Genomic DNA, 22206 nt, shown 5'->3' with positions numbered 1-22206 from the left:
GTTTGATACCCCTGATTTAAAGTTGTATTTCATTTAATTAAGGACTAAAAAGAAGCATGAGAAGAATTACAAAATTGGTGAGACTTGTTAATACTCACGGGAATGTTGTGATCTTTTCTTCCTTTGTGCGAGGAGGCAACATGTGCCAGGTACTGAATGACCTTTTTTGTGTTTTCTGTCTTACCGGCTCCCGACTCACCTCTGCAAAGCAAAGCAACAAGACGATACAAATAAAAGAGTAACCAGAAAAACTAAAACTGTCACGGTGCGGTCATTTGATGATTATAAAAGACAAAAGGCAACCAAATGTTTGCTTTGTGAGGACAAACAAAGCAAGACAGCTGAACTCTGGCTTGCTTTGTCTGCTTCTTCTTTTAAATAACTGTTAGATGTACTTTTGCATTGTAGGCTTTCTTATAGATCTTTTGCTACCTAAAATCAGGTCGAGGCCACATGCTTTCTTTCTTTTTAAATAACTTAAAATACATATTTTACTTGCATAGGGTTAGCGTTAGGGTTAGGGGCACTTATCAGGGTCACTGAAGATTTAGACCTCAGAGGGTTAATACTTAGTCTACCATGAACTCTCCATGAACTCACTGAAATGTAAATTGACATGGGAATTGTTAATATTGTTGTATTTAAGGGTCAGTGGATCTGGACAAGGCATTTGACCACATTCCTCAGGGTGTCTGTGTGGCGCGCTTCGGTATCATGTTTCAGGCCCTCAAACCATTCGGTCCCTTCTGCAATCATAGCGAGAGCTTGGTTCACATTACCAGCGATATATCTGACTTGTTGGGTTGGGTGCTGGACTCCGCTAGAGCTGCTACAGATTCTGTTTGTATTTTCATAACATCATCTGCTTTTTGCACATAATTGGAGCAGCAACAGTTTGGGTTAGCAACAGCAGTGATGCCAAAGCCGACCTGAGTGTTAATGCGAAGATGCCATTTTACTGTTTAATCTATGTGCACGGCCTTATCTATACCCAGGAGCTCTAGGTAATCACCAAAAGAATAAGAAATGAGCTTCCTGTCTGGGCTCTGTCTTAGAGATTGGGTGAGGAACTCGGTCAGTTGGGAGGGGATAAGAGTGCTCCACATCAAAAGGAGCCATTTGAGGTGGTTCAAGTATTTGATTAAGATGCCTTCTGGGTGCCTCCTAGGTGAGGTGTGTCAGGCATGTCTAACTGGGAGGAGAGACACACCAGAGGAACTGGAGGAGGTGGCTGGGGGAGGGAGGACTGGGCATCTCTCCTGCTCTCACAATCCAGATAAGAAGCAGAAAATAGATGATTGCTCAATACTTTTAGAATTTATGCTAACAGTTTGAAATTTTGGTTTCTATTCTTTTTTTTAAAAATTGTTTTAATTAGTTTTGTCTGGATATTGTGTGTTTGTAAAACTTTTGATAAGCGCTACAAAAATAAAAATTGTGCACTTTAGACCGTTTTGTGCACAGCTGAGTGTTCGTGGTTAATAGGTTAGACAAGAACTCTTTTTCACTACAACAGCACAAATATAATCTCGGACTAAACTAAACACTGCTACATAAGTACTCCTGTTTATCTTTAAACTATATTTTTAAGCATCAGTCCACTTCAGCAGCTGTGGTTGCTGGCAGGCCTTTCACTGCTCTATCACACAGCTACCATGGAACGAGGGGAAAAAAAGAAAGAAAAAAAGCTGCTGCAAAAACTTTGGGGAGCAGTTTAGATTTAGAGCATACCTGAGGTTTTACAGTAAGTGCAAATCTGCAAAAACCAAGTATGCACAAAACTATAGTTTTCCTTTCAGACATGGCGAGCGCGATGTGGCTGGGAGATGGGGAGAGAGCAGTGGGTAAGTCTTGTCAGTCTTGTTAGGTACTGTGAACAGACAGTAATCGTGGGGAGATTGCGTCAGTGTGCTTGTTGTTGGCCTTGGACCGCTGGGTGTGATATTTCTCAGCTCCTCCACAATAAAAAACCCCCACTGCTGACCTAACAGTAGCTTATGAGATTTTCATGTTTTTTATTATGCATACAAGTGTCAAAACCTTTACCACTGTCCACAATTTGCGGCACATTTTAATGTCTGTCTCCAAGCAAACTCCAAAAAATAAAAATCATTGTTGAATTGCACAAATATACAAAATGCCTTTCATTAAAACTTGAGGTAGATCAACTGTCTTTGACTTCATTGAGGGGAGTCAGTTAGATGGATGATTATTTTCAGGAATGTGCTGATATAACACCGACTATATCGTTGTTTCAGGTTATTCTTTGGCAGCAGACGGTTGCCCTCCATAATCCCAGTACAGCCAGATGTTTCCTTCTGTTAAGAGGAAGCTTTTTTCTCCACACTGTTGCCCGTTTATAGTCTGTGGATCACACAGTTATTCCCTGCATTACTTTCGATTCTTTATCTTATAAAGTAAAGAGCAAAAGTAAAATTATTGTACATAAAAAATGAACTGATTGACAGGGTGGCAACTTCAGACTTGGCTTATCTTTTATAGAATTGCTCTCTTCACTAACGCAAAATGTAGAAAATAGTAAGTTGCGCAGCAGCTGAATGAACAATTATGACACCAAACCATGCGAGGTGTGTAATTTGTTGATACTGTATTGGAATTAAGGTTGCAGAGAGCCTTTGTAAATTACAGTTCTTTTAGTTCAGTTCAGTTTTGTAAACCCTTGTTGCGTGGCTTATATCTTGATACCTTCTCTGGCATTTTCTTTGGCTTCATTCCTGTCATCAGCAGGCACTTGTCAGTGAAATGACGCCAGAGGACTGTGAAGCAGAAATGTCAGGCATTTCTCAGACCCACACTTCTTTTAAAGCAAGCTTCTCAGTGACACTGAGCAGGCTATTGCTTCTTGTGAGAAACGTAAAAAGTGTCCAGACCCTGAAGCAACTCACTCACTTTTACTGCCCTTTTCAACTCATGTAATTGCAAGTAAATGCATTATTGTCCGTTTCATTTAATTCAGGCAAAAGAAGCAACAGAGAAATACACTGCAAGACAGTTTCCATGTCTCCTAATGGAAAGGAGACATTAATTTAGTCCAGGTGGTTCAGTTTGCCTTGCAGAAGAATGTGTCGTGTTGAAATAAGACCAGCCAAATGGTCTTAAATGGTCTGTTTACTCACGTGCAGAGAATGGACTGGTCCTCTCGATCTGTGGAGACAAAGGGGGAAAAAGGGGGACATGACACATAAATGAATGCTAGGTAAAATATTATGAAAATATCATGAAATCATTTATTGCATAGTATTTATTATTATTATCATTAAATATACAATATATTTCACTCTGAGACAGACATGAGTTTCCAAAATTCAAAGTCCTCACAAACTGTCTGTTGACCACATTTAAACAATAAAAATAGATGAATGTGAAATTTTAGGGAGTTGGAAGCAGACTACCTACCAGGTGAACCCAACAGCAAACTTGTAACTGCGTTATTTTATAAAACTGTGCCAGCTGAAAATCATAAAAATCACAAGTCTAACACAAGAGCTGAAACTGACATTTCAACCAGGCAACCCTCACTGAGTTTAAATGTCTCCTTTTCAACTGTGTCCCAGTAACCACAGGTTATAAAGACGTTCAGACAAACCATATTATAATGAAATAGTGTATATGGTTAGAAAAACTACTTGTCATATTTATACTCAAATCTCAATTAAGGTGCTATTTATGAGCAAAGTGACCAGAAAAAGCAGGGCCTGTTGGGACTGACTGCATAAAGCCCCATTACACAAAGTCAGACCGATGCAGCTCATTTCTAATCTACACCAATAAGATCACTGACATTTTGCAGATGAATGTGGCTAAACTTGCAGCTGGATTTGAATCACATTAAGAAAACCTGAAAAGTCCAAACCTAAGCTTCAATTAATGTGCTTGCATTAATTTGCATGGTGCTGAGGTCAGTCTGTACTTTGCGGTCGTGTGGCAGTAAAATAAAATGACACCTTCGGGGTTGTGCGAGTTTATAGCGTCTCATGAGCTCTGAGTGAGACAGCTTCAGGCAAAAGAAGAGAAATTAATGATGATAATGATGTCATGGGAAAATACTACTTTGTCCTCCCATCAGTGCCTCCTTAGGGAAACAGTCTCCTCTCCAGTTACACTGTTGTCTGATTAGCTTAAAGTCCAAGGCTTAGATTTGAGTCACTAGACTCAGACATGGTGTGTTGTTTCTGCATAACTTAAACTAAAACCCAGAAAATCTGCGTCACTGACATCACAATCACCAAAGGTTGTTATGCAAAAATGAAGAAAATAGCAGGATAAAGATTATTTATTAACCTTGGCAAACAGATGTATTATATTGGAACAAATTTAATTTGACAAACACTATCTCTAATTTTAATTTACAATTAAAAATTTGATTTCGAAATTCTGGTTTAGCTCCCTGAGGCAAGCAGATGACCCATATGTCATAAGGCTAATGCTGGGGCCAGCACCAAGGCCATTACTGTCTTCCCTTGGTCTTTCTCCTAGCACCTGGTAGTGCTTAATGTGTTATTATATTTGAAATGCACCTACGAACTGTTTGCCATTGCCAATAACTGCACCAGATAATGCTCACACATCATAACTCTAACATAACTATCCAGTCATTTGGGCTTTCGGAGCACTCTTTGAATATTTTTGCTTGGAATGCTTATCCCAACAAAATGAGACTAATCCAAGTTATGTAACAAGAGAATAATCCAGAAGTTTTAATGATGTAATCACAACATGGTACCAAACTATAAGGCCACAAACTACATCTCACCTTATTAAACATGCGCAGAAAAAACATTATCAGCTGATTGGTTTGAAAGTTTGAAGAAGACTGTTCTATCTTCTTTCATTCTCACTAAGGTACGTTCTTCTATCTCTTGATGAGCAATAACTTGTTCATTAAAGGGTCCAATCTCTGAGGTCGTTAATTCTGTGACTGAAGTGCAAAGTCTGCACGTTTGTTAAATGAAGGACTTAACACTGACTGATGATTGGCAGCTGATCCATTAGGAGATTGAGCTGGGTGAAGAAAGCCATCAATAACTCAGGGAAAGACTAATCTTTTTTTTAGTTAAACCACAGCTAACTGAATGAACTGGCCCTGGCTTATCCGAAGAAAGGTTTTCTCTGAAATAATTCAGCAGCATAATGTGACTGCTCTAAGCACATTGCAGGAAAACACAATATTAAAGTATAATTTCTCGTACATGAATACACTGAATACTAAAACCAATACCAATGTTTGGAAAAATCCAACACTGCAAAAGAGAAATGTGACGTCAATCATAACCTTTTGTTCTTTTTGTAGCATTTTCATAAGGACAGGAGTTGCTGCTAAGAGAAACAATTTACACCCCTTAAAAAGCAAAAGACAAATTAGAAGTTTTTTCCTTTGTCCTTCTTTTCCAACTGTTGAAGAAATTTGACGTGCCATCTGGAAATCTTTATGCATACTTTAGAGATGCCTGTGGATATCGACCTAGTCACAGACAAGTGTCTACAGCTTGTCCATTGTGTACATAGGCCAGCAAGACCGCTCACGCAAGTAGAAATTGTGCAATCAACCAAAACCACACCCTACCACAAAGCACATCAGCAGTAATGACTTTAAAATGGAAACTACATGCACTAAGAATAATTTACACCATAGATCCCACTCTCTAAATTTGTTATTTTAGCAACACTGTCTGTGAAACTAGATGAAAACACTGATTCGTGTTACTTTTTGACATTTTTTAAATGTACTATCCATGCTCCAACAAAGCATTTAGAAATTTTAAAGATAGACTGTTCACTTTAATTCTTTGCCTACTAATGACTTTTAGTGGACATCCGTGTACAGGACAGCAGTCATATGTTACAGTCCTCCCACCCACACTCCCCTTGTGGGTGGAAACAAATGCTTTGTGATGGCAAAAGACCGAGATGTGTTGCTCTCATATATACACGAGGGCAACAACAATGAGCACATTTTTTACTTAACAGTCCACTATGATGGCCTAATTTATTAACACATGGTTCATATGATGGCTCTCTGCTCTTTATTGCATATTTTGTACATAACCTTTGAGAATATTAACATAAATAAATAATGGTGGTAGCCAGTGTTAACCCTAGTCTCCTAGTAGATACATCTATGGTATCAATTTCAAAATCCTACGTTGCCTTGTTGTCAAGTTATCGCATTTACAAGATTTTCAGAAAATTTGACCTCTGACCTTGACCTTGTGTATCTGTCTTGTCCGAGATTACAAGACAGATACACGTATTATTATTATTTTGAAACTCCTACATCATTTTGTTCAAGGTTTGCCATTCAAAAAATGTTCAGAAAACTCGACGTCTGACCTTAAAGTCAAAGCCACCGACACTCAATCTTGTAAAAGATTTTTAATAGATGCACCTTTGGTATCAATTTTAAACTCGCTTTGTTCTTGACCTATCGTATTCACAAACTGGGTGTCCACGCTGCTTGCCCGCTTGGTGAGCTGACGATAACACCTCATCAGCCTTCCAGGGCTGGGGAGTTAATTATAAAAAAGGTGAAAAGTATACCCAAATCCAGGGACACAATTATGGAACTGTAGATGCTTTTCTTTGGCTTAAGACTTCTAGAACTCTAATTTACACTATCCATGAAAGTTAATATCCCGACTCGTTTTGTCCATGTTGTGTCCTGGGCTGGACTGTTGTGCCAGAGGTGAAGGTTTCCTAAAGTGCTGACTGCGTTCCTTTGGGGTACAATGGTGGAAGGTTATCTGACTGAGGACACAGCTGGATGGCTCATCAAGGACAACCTGGGTTTCCTGGCTTTGACCAGAAACTTCCTGCAGTAATAGACTCCAACAAGGATAACAGGCCATGTGCACATGGACTAAAGCTACACTGATCCTTTTGGATCTCTCATGTGTTCAAGTTAACTGCAATGATACAATCCCTCGTTAGTGCCTACCTTTATCACACATCTCTCTTTACATTCACATCCCTATCTGACCTAGACACAAAGAGAACACCCCCAGAAAGCAGGGGTGTCTCCTTTATCAGACTGGCTGCAGACACAGAGGAAAGATATGATCCACCGTGAGGCTGCCTGCTTACATTCATTGAGTTAACAGCTGGGCTGTGATCTGCAAACCTTCTCAGACTGTGAACTGCTGATTACTGCCAGAGACATATGGAGAGCTGAAATACATCAAAAATGTAAGCAATCTAATTTTATAAATATAACAGTGGCATGGCGGTTAGCACTGTTGCCTTACAGCAAGAAGGCTTTGGGTTCAAATCCATCATCTGGCAGCAGATTTTCAGTGTGGAATTTGCAGCTGCCTGGGTTCTCTCCAGGTACTCTGGCTTCTCCCCACAGTCCAAAGAACATACAATTAGTGGGGTTAGGTTAATCAGAGGTGTAAATGGTGGTTTGTCTTTTTGTTTTAGCCCAACAACACACTACTGACCTGTCCATTGTGTTCCTTGCTTCTTGCTCTATGGCAACTAGTGGAGAATAAAGTATCTCTGGATCCTGTTTACAAGTGAAGGAAGAGTGGAGCATGAGGCTGACAGATGGATTTGTGCTGCATCTGCAGTCATGCAGACATTGTATCAGCATGTTGTGGTAAAAAAGAGTGTTGAGCATGAAAGCTCAATTTACTGGTCGAACCCTACTCTCACTTGTCCTGAGTAGTGACCAAACAATAAGACGATGGATACAAATAGAAGAAATTAGCTTCTTCCAAAGGGTGTCTAGGCTCTCCCTTAGTGACAGAATAAGTTCAATCATCCAGTAGGGAGTCAGATTAGACTCCCTACTTCTCCACATCAAAAGGCTCCACAGTTGAGTTGTTTCAGCCATGTCCTCCCATGAAGAGGCCCCAGGGCAGACCCAGCACACCCTGGAGTGCTTACATCTCTCAGCTGCTTTGGGAAGGCCTCGGTATGGACTTGTGTCTGTTCAGATGAGACCTCCCCTACCAGCGGCTGTTATTTTGGTGACATTACTTATTGGTCATAAGAACTGTTTTGTGGGTTTCGCATGATTACTGATGCCCTTGCCAACTTCACATGACTCCATGCTGATGAAAGGCAGTGGAGATTTCCCGCAGGACATATAATATTATTAGCTTAAGTAAAGGAGTTTGAAAATAATTCTGAATGCTTGATTTAGAATTATGGAGGGGAAAATGATCAGATTACAAAAAAAGAAAAGCCAGAGTGTTTTCAATCCAAAGATTTTAAGATATTACGTAAGCACAATAAACTACACTGACGATGATACAATTAGACGCCTGCAAAGGTCGGCATTGATTCTGTTACAAACTGTTGACAGTGAAAAATCTGGCGATGTCTTGTAGCACTGACACAAAAACAGAAACTCTGCATGTGGCGTTTCACTCTGTAGTGAGAGACGGGAAGAACGGGAGGTGATCTTAGCTCCCGACAGTGAGCTCATTGTGATGCTGTGGCATGCTGGGCCTGGGCCAGCGACCATCACCGAGGACTAATGCCTGTATTTAGGAGCGGCAATAAACTCACTTCTGAGACCAGGGCTGCAAACGGAATCAAGCCATTACTGAAGTGTCACAGTGGGACAAAATCACAGTGGTATAAGGAGGGAAACCCATTAGCTGAATGGTCAAGGTAATAAAGGCAAACCTAAAAGCTGTCTCATTAGCAGGAGGAAGTGCATGCTTAATGTCTCTATACTGTCTGTGAAGAAAAAGGAAGCTATAATGTTATGATATATTAGGTTAACAGAGTAGATAAGTAGACATTATCTATCAGTAAAAACAAATTTCAGTAAATTAGCTCTGACTATCATGTACCTTATATCTTCAGTATAAGTAAATATTAAAAACCGAGGTTTAAACACATTAATTATACATTTGAGTTACCGAATTACAGGTTGTCATCACAGTGAAGCGCTACAGAAGATAGGTTGTGACTTGTGACTAGAAAGTTGAGCATGTGGTTTCAGTCACCTCTGTTCCTCATTCATCACATCCATTTATAAAACACCAAGATGTCGATGGCACAAACCCTCATCTCAAGGCTTCACTAACCAGTGGGTGACATCACAGTTTGTTCGGTCCGTCTTTTAGGCTGAACTCTTTAGACTCCAACCCAACTGTGAGTTACACAGGACTGGCTGAAGTCAATATCTCACTGTATTTCCTCGCTGCATTTAAGCAAAACAAAGCCTGAACCTCACTGTCAGATCACTTCTCATTATTTTAGGTTTAGGTATATTAGGTTACATGGCTATTTAACCGTTGTTTACACTTCTACCACCACTCCAAATTCACCCAGCTCCTTGAAATGCAGTGTTTCTGTCATCATTTAATGCAGTGGTTTAGGTCTGTAATAATCAGTACCAGACAGAAAAACCTTTCCAAAACAATATGACGACTATATATTCACTATCACATATTTACTTTTCCAGTTAAACTCAGGTAGTTGGGTTGCATCCCGTGTGGAAACTATAGGATCTGCTTTTTGGATGATACTGACTTGGATGGCGCCATGTGTTGGGATGAATCTGAGCTATAACTACAGAATAGACATCTGAATTATTGCTGATTCTGAAGAACACTGCAGCGTTTGGCATGGGAAGCTATTTCGTAACACAGAAGGGGCTTTTCATTGTTTATTAGTTCAATGCCTCTGAGCAGTTATAATTATGACGAGGCGCCAAAGGGACTTTTACAGACCGTTAAAAAGTTTGAGTCCTGCTTTCAGTGCCCTGCACCAAATGTTGTCTATCATCATGAGTACACCCTGTAAATATGAGGTAACCATTTACTACTGGTGAAAGGCACCAGGGTATCCCTTAGCACAGAGGTATCTGACAGTAATTTTTTTTAAACCCAAAACATCCAAGCAATCAATCATTTCAAACCATTTTAGGGCTATTATGGCAAAGGACTCTGTTGTGGGCAGAACTGGGGCTGATGGTTCAGCCAAGGACTTACGCATGGAAACAAATCGAATGAGTTTTTGAGAGTCTGGTTTCGTGGAGCATTTCTGAAAAGGGAAGTTTGTAATGAAATCCGAAAGGAAGATTTACTGTGTTTGGGAAAAACTGACAAGAAGATTTAGATTTTTATTCAAAGTATTCGTACAAATTGAAGTAATGGAAATCATTCAGGTAGTCTGCACATCAGGTGCAAAATAAATCAGTGGAGACAGCTAGAGTGGCAGCCAAAGAGAAATAAAAGAAAGCAAAGAAAACAGCAAGAAATCAGTGAGAGTAAAAGGGAAAATAAGACATACTAAAGGATGGAAAAAAGGAGGGGAAAAAGCCAGTACAAATCAGTTCTCTTTTAACTCATTATACTAGATTCATAATAATAGTGGACAATTACGCAACTCACATTGCTGACAATGCCAAAAATGATATTGTACAGTGGACCTACAACTATGCAACAAAAGAGCAATAAGCTAGCAAAGTGCAATAAGTGATTTTCTAGTTTCTGCTGAAAAGGGTGAACAAGAACATTTAAGAGCAACCATCGACGGAACAGCAGTGATAGTTATAGATGCAGTTGTGAAAAAACCCTTTAGGATAAAACCTGAGTTAGATGTTTCAGTGCTCACAAACACATTTGCTTGTGCATTTTTAAATGGGATAAAAGTGCAATTTTTGTGATTTTAAAAAAGAGCATCTTTAGTAGATGTTTTGGACCACTGATTAAAAATAATGAGCAAATACTTCCCACTTGCTTTAAATGGACTGATATGTATAGAAAGGAGTTTAAGGTTGAAAGAATCCAGCATCAAGCCTCAGATCACAAAGTCACCAAAGCCATTACAGCTACAGATCTGATCAATGTCAGGTGGAACTACATTAATTTAGACTGTACGTTGCGGCACTATAAACTTTACTGAGCTGGTTTTATCACACATTTTTGACATTGTGGTTTATAATAAGCACTTCTTACTATAAACTTCTGATTTTCTTTATAAAACTGACCTGTGTTAAAGAGTAACAAAGAGCTGCGCTTTGGGAAAAACCTCAATAAGCCAAGATGGATCTAGCTAGAGCTGACCTAATGCCCTGATTAAACACCAGGGAGGGACTGAAGAACGGGGTCTTTCTTCATTTCCACTGAAACAAAGACCTCCTGTTTCGTAACCCCACCTGGGACACTTAGAGTGGTGTTGTTGCATGGAGACTGTTGAAATGTAAGACAGCTTTTTCTTTCTTTAATGTGTTTTTTTCCAATATTTCCTCACAACACATTTATACATAAATAAATAATAAAATTAGCTTCACGAACATCAGTGAGTCAACATCAAGAGTGAAAAAGAGGACAGTTATGTAAAATATCTGGACCTGTAATCAATGACAGATGTGCAGTGAGTTTCAGAGGTCAGCTTGCACGCACCGACTTTGTTAGATAACACTTCATTTAAACTCCCATTTGAGCAATGACAGGCTTCAGACAACCGTGAGTCGTTAATGACACTAAGCTCTGCTCCAAAGGTCATAAATTACACCCAACAAATGATTTCTCACCTGTCTCTTGTTCTGCCACTGCAAAGCATAATTATTAAAAGTGAAAGGTTGGGTGTAAATCAGTGAAATTTCAATAAATCAATTTGACATAACAGAGGCTGGAAGTGACATCTAATACCAATTTGCTAATATATGTTTCTTGACACAGCTGTTTTCATATCTGCATAAAATAGCTTCAGTCATTTGAAACATTGTCAGCTCTTCTTCTGATTGTATTTCTAAAGACATTTTTGCCCACTGGTGGCATCTAGACCGACCACAGCACCTGACATTTTTATTCAAACAAATTACAGTTAAGTGGAGAAACTGGTTCCCTTTCACAGAATAGTTTCATTACTTATACCTATTTTTAAATCCAGACTTAATGTCTAAAACGTGTTTTTACAGTTAACAAATCATCATTAAGTATATGTGTTATATGTTATACAGAAATCTATAGTACACTTCTCAAATTCAACTTACATTCACATTTACCGGAAAAATATTTAAGCCAAAACTGATCACTGATCCTGGCATGTCACTTGATTCATGTCATGTTATGTTATATATATTGATATCAACTAACATGAAAACATTTTCCCTCATTGTGCCCAGACTTAATTAACCACTGGGGATTCAATTCAAGAGAAAAAGCTCTAAATGTCCTCATCTGATCTTTGTACTCAATGTCAGCAATATTGGATTAAGATTTTTGCATCATGCAATGAAAGAACCAAAACAGACATTCCTGCTATTTGATGAATTAAATATTTTTTCTAAAAAAAAGAAAAAAAAAGAAAAAAAAGGAAGACTTTCAGCAATATTTTTTTCACAATATGTCTATATTCAGATTTTAAAAAGTATAAACACCCCGTTGGGAATTTCATGCATATTGCCTGCTCCTACCAGGAAATCTGATAATATAAACCACTTTACAGTTTCCTGCCAGCTTGGAGAAGAGAGAAAGAAGAAAAACACCCATCCTAATCTAGTGTATACAGCTAGAAATTCTCTTTTATTAACCAGGCTGCCGAAATGCTCAGGGCCAAGGTTGAACAGCAGCTGGCTTTCACTAATCTTTAACCTACAAACCTCCTTTTCAATCACAACTGTTTATTCTGATATGAACACAAATGGGTTGGACTAGCATTAAAAATTGCAGGCCCCATCTGTGAGCTTTAGACACAGACAGTAAAAGCAGGCAAGAATGCTAGCGGGGCAACTGCCTCATTTAACCCACAAAAATATGACAGAATCAAAGCTTTACTAATTGACTTGTCTTGTAACCCATCCCCAACCACTGCCCTAGGGTGTTACTGGGCCCTCTCCTTCTACAAATAAATATATTAATTATCTAATTTATGTGCACCTGTTTCACTTCATTGACAGTTTTTACTGCAGTTCACTATCACACTAGTTTCTCTGCTCGCTCTCTAAATACAACAAAAACCAACAAATGTTAAACTGTCTGAAAATAAATGTCGAAAAATCTTGAGTCAACCGCAACCATCTCAAAGTCAGCCCAAAATATCTGTACTAGCGGCTCTTGCGCTGATAATATTACAGCTGTAACCCCCAAGATGCAAGCCCACAGTGAAATAAACACCCCTTTACTCCCCCCCACTGCACCCCCCCTCCAAAAGCAGTCAATCTAGGGGGAAATACCACCATGCGTCCACGCCCACTCAAGCAGAAACACAGTTTTTAGGAAACAGAGGGTGTGAAGAAAAGGCTTCAATCACAAGAAACTCGCTGGGCTCAATGACAGATTGTTGCCGAAGTGACTGAAAATATCCCATAGCCTTTATGTCATTTAACCCCCCCCCCCCCAAAAAAAACATAAAAACATCTGGGGTTTAAAGAAAAAATGTCTTTGTCACTAATCACATCAGCATGATGATGTTCCCATGTTCTTTTATTCAAAGAGGGCAGAGCTGCTTGTTGACGCTTTCTGTGTACCAACATGGAGACACAGCAAAGCCTAAAAGGACCGACGGGACTGTCCAGTCTGTCACCACCCCCACCAGTCAGCCCTCGCAATCACACAAAGGATCTATTGTCGAGCACAATGGGGTCACCCTCTCTGTTCTCGCTGGTCTGATCCTAGTCAGTCACTGCTCATAGAGCCTGGACGCTTTCCAGCTACAAGGATCTTCTCAGACAACGTTGAGCCTGGACAGCCGTCACTCACAAGATTCTGTGATCCTACGATTTAAACTGTCAACTATGTCAAGGACAAAAATACAATCTGATAGATGTGTTTATGGAGAAACCTTTCTAGTAGTGTTATTGTCTTGTCTCAAGACATAACCTCAAGCTTTTTGCTTAGTGTTTGTTGTGATTTTATTTAATACAAACTTAATTGCAATTTTGTGGCTATAGAAAGCTCCAGTGTTTGTGAAGGCTGGTAAAAGTTTAAAAATCACAAGTGATAATACTGATAATCCCATCTCTAGATTGACACTGAACATATTGTGAGGAGATGTGACCTTTCAATGCACTAACAAAAAAAGAAAAAAAAAAGCTCCAACCATACAGACATCCTTAGAAGTAACACTCTGACATTCAATGACATTTTAAAGTGCAGTAAAGTGGTATTTTCTGTAAGGGTTGTGGATTGTAGATAAGAAGACTTACCTTGGAGCATGCATCTGTATGCAGACTCTGAGATGGCGTATATGTGAGGGGGCATTTCGTGCCTCTTTTTGCCCCTGTACATCTCAATGATGTTTTCGGAGTAGATGGGCAGGTTTTTGTAGGGATTTATGACCACGCAGAAGAGACCAGAGTACGTCTACAAAGAAAAGAAAATATGGTCGAGTGTTAATTCCTCAGCAGCCCTAATGCAACATTTATGACATGATTAATATATCATATTACCTTAAATGTATTGATTACAGTGGGCAGTAAATGGGCAAGGATTTGGATGTAAGGAGAAATTTGTAAGTAATGTGCTTCAACAGGAAGTATATTTTGTGTCTGCAGTACATGTGTCGTCCGCATCACTTAAGCAGGAACACGTCACTATGCCAACTAAGAGAACAGACCTTTAAATTGAAATAGTTGCATATTTACCCAAACCATGATCTTTTTCTGAACCTAACCTAGTAGACGGTAATGCCTAACCTTAATGAAGTTACGTATTTTTAATGAATAACTTGGTTCTTTAGTCTGAGTGGCAAAATCTGTTTGTCTGAACAGCATATTCATAATTCACTCCCTTTACGCTCATGAGCTCCACCTGTTCATGAGGCGATGTGCTTTTCTTGTTTGTGGTGATGAGCATAACCAAAGTTAGCTTCATTTTGAGCTAAGGGTTCGAATTAACAGTTTAACATAGAGATCAACAGACTTCTATTTTTTCTATTTCTTGTGATGTGCAATACTTCCATTAGTACTGTACAGTACCAGTACATGGAATGAATTCAGATATGTTTATTTTCTCTGCTTTGAATTATTGTAGGGTCTATATAGAGATATAGAACTGAAATTCTATCTTGCATGGGATTTTTTTTATTACAATAGGAATGTAACCAGCAGTAGGTTGTCAAGCCATAATGCTTGCTAACATAATCCTACATTGCTCAATATGTTGATTTTTTATTTTGCAGAAAGATAAAAACACACAATTTATTCAGAGAAAGATGTGATTGTTTAAATAACTGTTTCCCTGTATTAACAGGCAGGTTTTTTGTAAATGGGAACATACAAGTCTGATCTAGTCCAATGTTTCCTATCAGACAATTTGTGAATACTACAAATCCTCTAAAAATCAATTTTACTTAAGAACAAACATACAAAATGTCCTGAAAGTCCCACTGTGGTGCATATATTAAAAACGGTATACAACTGGAGATTTCCCAGTTTTCTTTCTAATACGTAGAAATAATGTTTTTCTCTGCATTAAACTGGTGGCAGGTTTACCCAGAAATCCTTTGACTAACAACAAAAATCAGAGGCAGCGGGAGGTGATTTTAATCCACAACAGAATATCTGCCTTTTAGCTAAAAAATGCAGACAGGCCAGAGCAGGGTTAATCCCTGACATGTCTGCTGCTGCTGCTAGAACATTAACTAAAAACTGTGTGGGGTACAGAGTGAAGAGCACATGAAAGCAGATTAATTATCTATCAGTCCTGATCAAGCCTAAAATTAAGATGCAAAGATAGTAACAATACGGCTTTGTTCCTGCCTGACACTTTATTCTCTTCTCTCCTCCTCACAACCCTTTTTAAGCTTTTACTCCTTTTTCTCTGTACTTTGAGTCTCTTTTACCTTTCTAATGTATGCGCTTGGCTGGGCTGAGAAGCCACACTCTTTAAATGATGTTGTCTGCAGCAGCCTGTGGCCCCGCTAACCCAGTTGTTGAAGTGGAACAACGCTGATGAAAGCAAAGCATGTTTTGGGTGCAGACTGGACTGTACATGCAAGTCAGTGAGAGAGAGAAAGCCTTCCCCTCGGCTGGAGTTTCACACCACACATTCATGTAAATGCAAAACCGACAGTGTTCACATTTACTTAATTTTTTTCTGAAGTTAGATTGGAGTTCGAGTTAATCGAGATCCACCTCTTGTTTTTGTGTGTGATTGTGTGTGTGAATGGGTGAATGACTGAATGTAGTGTAAAGCGCTTTGGGGTCCTATGGACTAGAAAAGCGCTATACAAATGCAGGCCATTTACCATTTTTACCATTTTTGAAATTCAATAAATTTACAGTAAGCCTGTAAGTGATCATGTTGGATAATAATGATGTCAACACTGGCCAGAATGACTCTGATTAGGATTTTTGCCATAATGAATCAGCCCTAGTCTGATTCAACAGCCCATTATCAGTTAAAACAAGTGTACTTCTTTAAAGTATTATTTTGTACAGTACACTGGAAATGCTCATAAACCAAAGCCATGCATATGAATACCAAAGATTATTATGATTTAAGATCTGATCCATATTGCCCAAATAGCCACTGAACCTAAGATCTTGGCACAACTTAGCACACACTAAATTCAAACACTGCTGGTAATGGAGTTGCTAAAGTTGCTAAAACAGAGTCAAAACTAAAACCTGCCCAGAAATGCAAACAACCCTGAGACTTACACACAGTATCACTGAAGCCCATGTGTCTGGAGGGTGGAGTAACATCACCAGATGGCCAACAACCCATCCTACCCACCTACTCTATGTGCACAGATGCTGTAGACACAACTCTGCTACAATCTGGCCAACGAGAGATTTGTTTCTCTGGCAACATTAGCAGTATTTGAACACCAACATTATTATACAGTATTGGCACTGACAATCCTCCACCTAACACTTATATACTTTGCTAAATGCCATCAACTATAAAAGGTAACTTGAGCTTACAGGATGTATTTGAGGGAAACAGTCATTATATCCACTTCGCAGACCCCCTACAGTGGGCACAGCGCCAAGCAGACAGATCAGTGATCCTGACCAGCGTGGTCCACAGGCAGTGGGGAGAGGGATGACTCAGCTGGCTGTCCTTCATGGTGGACCTCAGGGGGTATATGCAAGATTAGTGGGGCTCAGGGGCAAAAGGGTTGGCTGCCTACACAACCAGGCAAAGCAAGATACGAGCCAGCAAGTATGAGCCATAACACCACGCCAGAGCACTGTGGTTCATTTCTGTATCAAATGACTTTTGACGAAGTAAATTTTCCCATAGGAAAGATACCAAAGCACTCCTGTGACAAAAGTCATATTTTGATCAATACTTGTTTTAAAAAATTCAAACTTGAAAAAATTCTGGATTTATTAAAAATATAAAAAGAAGACACTTGTTTTTTTAATTAAGTGGATTGTCTTTATTTATTCAATGAAGTGTTAATTAAAGTTAAAGACAATCCACTTAATTAAAAAAACAAGTGTCTTCTTTTTATATTTTTAATAAATCCAGAATTTTTTCAAGTTTGAATTTTGATAGTTTATTTATTCAATGAAGTGTTAATTAAAGTTAAACTATCAAAATAAACTAAAACCACCACAGCTTAGCTAAGAGTGGATCTGGGCTTTTATGGAAGGGCTAAAAGAAGCTAAAAGTACAAATGAAAATAAAATTCAATCACTTAAACAACCCTGTATAGAATCGGGTAACCATAACTAATGCATCTCAGATTGTAGTGTTCATAAACTGTGCCCAGTACCCTGAGAGACTCTGGCCAACAGAGAAAGCTTAAACACAGTCTGAAGGGCTTTCTGGCTCTTCAGAAACATCCAGATGAATTTCTGTGAACTATGCAGTGCTTAGCAACAGGATCTGACTTGGTGGGAAAAAGGGAGAAGATTTCTGGCGTCTCAGCTTTCCACTCTGACATAGCGGGGCAAACTGGGCTCTAGTCTTTGCTGACTTCACACAAAAAATAGCAAATGCATTTGCATGTTTTAATTATAACCATTTGTGTCTGGATAGAAGATTTAAGTGTGCTCTAAATCTTTAGGTGCTCCTAATCTCATTCAGCAGCTTGATTAAAATATAGGAATCTGTGGGCTAACTTACATTCAAGCAACAGTGATAGCTGAGACCCCCCCCCCTCCCCCCCTAAATAAAAATGTGAGGAATAATAGCTGAAGTCACCTTGTGACACAGAAGACAATAAGTCTTAAGGAGGTAAGAGGCAACAACCACAAATATCTCATTAAACATCCACATGCAGACCTATGGAAGGCACTGGGTCAACTAACGGAGAAAACCCGAACAACTGGCTAAAATTGGAATCCAGGCAAAGCTACCATTAGTTTACACTTCTGTAGTGATGTGAATATGAATCTGTTAGGGTCGAGCGGTGGCTGTGGTTCACGTGGCAGAGCGGGTCGTTTATCAGAATTTGAGTAACTGAAACACGTATGTGATGTTAGCATGCCATCTCCAGCGTGCAACCTTCCTTCAGTCCACACACTCTTGAGCTCTTTCCACATTGCCCCATGGCAGCATGTTTGACACAGAATTATCTCATTTACATTCTGCAAAGAGGTTTATGTCAGCGCTATGCTATGCTGGCCTGACTTAAAAGGTCATACAATCCTCAAAAGCAGGACGGGAAAACATGCAGAGTCAGGAATGCTAAAGCAGCTGACAAACACAATGCCCCATGCATCCAACTCAAATCTCTTCAAACCCTTTGTTTATTAATTTCACACTGGGGAACACTGGCCTTGTGGAAAAATCAAAAATAAATGATAACTTAGCAACACAAATTGTACCACAGAGATTAACAGTAAGGCATTTCTATGGGCCTCCAGAACAAGCAATAACAGCAAAAAGCTTACGCACATTGGCTGTTAATTAAAAGTCACTTTTCTCACAGTAAAAGAAATTTCAGTTATTTGAACGCACAGATGTTGCTTATCAGTAAACAGAAAGAGCTCTGTTAAGGCAGTTTGGATACAGTGTGACTCAGCACTGATCATCCCTGAGCAAAGACATGAGGCCTGGGTAATTTCTTTGAATCTCATAAGCCTTCTTTAAAATATACAAACACATTTTTTAGAAGAGCATTTGGAGTTTTCTGCTTTTTTTATTTATTTATTTTTACACTTTATCCTTTTAGGTCACACTTTACACTGAGTTGTTTTTTACAGCACATACAGAGTGAAAATCTGGAACAGATTATTCATTTTTTTAGTGACCTACAAAGAGATTACATATGATCTGCATTAGAAAACGTCCTTTGATTTTTCTCATAAGGTCTGATGCTGTCCAAACACATGGCAAAACTTATAATCCTAAATCCTTCCCAGCATACACTAATGTCAAGGCATTTTATTGCCAACAAGTTACTTAATAAAAAACACCAAAATAGCTGAAGGGAAAATATCCAATTCAGTTAACTATTGATTGATTGATTGATTGATTGATTGATTGATTGATTTTTTTTGCTTAGCAGGGCTAGGTAGACCTCTGTACTCTTGGGGCTACTGACCAAATAAATTGGCTTTGCCAATTCCAGATTTATATTAAATTAATGGGTGCCAAATTTCAGTAGCAGAGCAGATCGGATTTAGAGAAAGAAAGTGATCATGACCATGTGATGTCACTCCTGCAACATATCGGAGCCCAAAAAATACAAGGGACAAATCGCTGAGCCGAAAGCAGCCTCAGCTACACTTACACTTTTCAAAACAAGACAAACAATCTGAAATAATTTTCAACCAAATAATTTCAAGGTAAATTATAAAATATTATGAACTAAAAGAAAAAAACACAATTGCACAAGCCTTACATTCTGCTGTCAAAGGAGCTTGCAAAGAAAAGCGTCTGGACTTCTTTAAGTTGCTTGAAGACGTTTCACCTCTCATCCGAGAAGCTTCTTCAGTTCTAAGGTCAAATGGTGGAGAGTCCCAGACGCTTTTCTTTGCAAGCTCCTTTGACTACGATGACCTGGATGACTGAGAACCTTCACAAACGTACATTCTGCTCTAAGTACAATACCTCCAATTTCTAACCACGCATTCAAGTGTGAACATGGCAGCCGAATTGTACCTCCTTCCTGGGTCTCAGGTGGCCCACAACCTCTGCATTTGTGCTATTCCAGGAATGCGTATCATTAAGTGGGTAATAATCACAGGGGAAATCAGCAGATAATATGGGACACGAAGGCTTGCCCATTGAAGGAAATGTGTTTTTTAGACTCTTGAATTAAGAAAATCAAGTGTGAAATAGAGGAAGTATAGTTTATCTTTGTTTTGGTTAAAATGAACCACATGTTTAATAATCTTTGTTTTTATTATATAACGAACCCAGTAAAACAACTTCTAAGACATTAGACATTAGGGGGGGGTAGTGATGTTTCTCCATGAAAGTTTTTACCAGGAATCCACCATTTCTGTTTAAAGCCTTGTAAAATGAATGGAACTAGGTATTCCAGTTGACCCTCTCTCTCACTGTTAAACGCCACTGGTTTTGGCTAGCAAAACTATCACCTGAGACTCACATGTCAGCGACACAGAATAGATATGACTCTTTGCTAAGAAAGTGGGAAGCACCTGATCATAATCACAAAAAATAATTGACTATAGTTATTCTCCTACTTACATGCAGTTTTAAAATGTTATCTCTGCGGGATTTTTAACATTACAGTAATATTAACCAACCTAACCAAACCTATACTGACAAGTCATAGTAAAGTAAGTCATGTCATGTCAAATTATGACAACTGAACTGCTGAAGAAGACATTTCTTATGAATATAACTTCTTTATAACGTACAAATACTTACATAAATAAGGCCGGAGTAGTAGCGGTCTTTGAGGTTGTGAAGCACGGATGCCTCGTTCAAGCAGGTCAGTTCAGCCATATCCTCCACCTTGGTGAACTTGGGCGGGTTCATCTTCTGGATGTCATCCTTGTTGATCACCGCCTTCTTCCCGTTTTCTGCTAGCTCCACCACCACCTCATCTCCACGCTCCTGTTGAATACTTGCAGCCTCGAAGCCGTGGCGTTCTGATGGAATCCATACCAACCTTTTGGCAGTCCAGTCGGCCTGTGCTGCCGGGTTGTATACCACAGCGCGGTCCACAAAGAGGTACCGCTCCGGGTCCTCCTGTCCACTCCTCTGTGTCATTGCTGCTGGAAACCAGAAGCAGAGCACTCTAGGCCACCTGTAGAGAGCAAGCAAAGCACGAAGTTCATCAAAATGTAACCAATTTCACCACTCAATTGTGACTAGTACCCTTACTTAAAGATCTGTGAAAAGTTCAAACACCAAGGCCATTTTTCAGGCAGATAACTGAATTTAGTAGGAAAAGCTACTTTTAGCTGCTCAGAGGACTTGCCGCCTCCTGGAGTTGAACCAGGGACCTTTTGCTAGTTAGCTGAATGTGAAACAATTAACTATTAAAAACATGTTACAAAAGGCAGGTCTCAGTAGGACATGACAGTGTGGCAGAAATTGAAATTGAACATGCACAACACTACAGGTGAGCTAACGAGAAATTGACCAATATCACTGTTTACACCTTTGCCTTTCCTCGTGGGAGAAGCCATAATGGCTTCTGTGAACAAACATCTATCTGTGCTACGTCAATATTTCAGTAGTAATCGTAGGACTTCACTCAAATCAGATTATTACCAAGTTGACTCGAGTTGCAATTTTAAGCCAAATATTAGATTTTGCCATAAAACTAAAAAACCTGGTAGTAGTTAAGATATAAAATGCAGCATAAATGCTGACTCCCTGTTAGCAGAAGAGTAATAACTATGGATGACATAAAATTCACAGAGTAATCTATTACTTTAGCAATGAAATTTAACAAAACAAGTAAGGCAGTAAGGCAAACAGTTTCCATTTGTAGCAGTTTCTGTAATGAGGGCTATGAGAGCATTTATTAGGTTTAGAGTCAGTGGTGTTATGGATTGCTGTGCATAATGATGGGTCTTCACTTGTGATATGAATCATAAACATTTACAATTCGGCTGTATGTGAGTAAAGCCAGTTTACACTAACTTAGCATGACTAAAACTGGTAAAGATGGTTGATATAACGTCACATCAACATTCACTTTTAACAATTTCAGTTATGACATGATTCCATCAAGATGTAACTCAGATAGTTGAGTGCTGGCGGTGGTTAAATGTTTCTTGGATGATGCAGCTTTTGTAATGGCTGCTAAATGTTGGCTCTTAGCAAGCTCAGATGGTAATGACTGGAATCCTTTTGAAAACAACAGCTATCAGCTTCTTCAAAACAAAGCCGTGTT

The 22206-nt window shown here is 39.1% G+C and overlaps 1 protein-coding gene across 4 annotated transcripts in view; it reads right to left on the bottom strand.

The window, feature by feature from the left end:
- Positions 1 to 22206, bottom strand: part of myh10 (myosin, heavy chain 10, non-muscle) — a 62521-nt gene that overhangs the window by 35374 nt on the left and 4941 nt on the right. For all 4 annotated transcript variants that reach the window (XM_026170484.2, XM_080302427.1, XM_026170485.2 and 1 more), the window contains exons 2-5: positions 20727 to 21108; positions 14132 to 14288; positions 3138 to 3165; positions 99 to 201 (exon numbers count right to left, since the gene is read on the bottom strand). In XM_026170484.2, coding sequence (XP_026026269.2) covers positions 99 to 201; positions 3138 to 3165; positions 14132 to 14288; positions 20727 to 21071 — 633 coding nt within the window. In that variant the 5' untranslated portion in view covers positions 21072 to 21108. The remainder of the gene's footprint in view (positions 1 to 98; positions 202 to 3137; positions 3166 to 14131; positions 14289 to 20726; positions 21109 to 22206) is intronic.

Source organism: Astatotilapia calliptera, chromosome 6 (genome assembly GCF_964374335.1).
Source record: "Astatotilapia calliptera chromosome 6, fAstCal68.1, whole genome shotgun sequence".
Classification (NCBI taxonomy): Eukaryota; Metazoa; Chordata; class Actinopteri; order Cichliformes; family Cichlidae; genus Astatotilapia; species Astatotilapia calliptera.
Note: the sequence above shows the minus strand (reverse complement) of the source record. Positions and strands in the feature narration are given on the sequence as shown.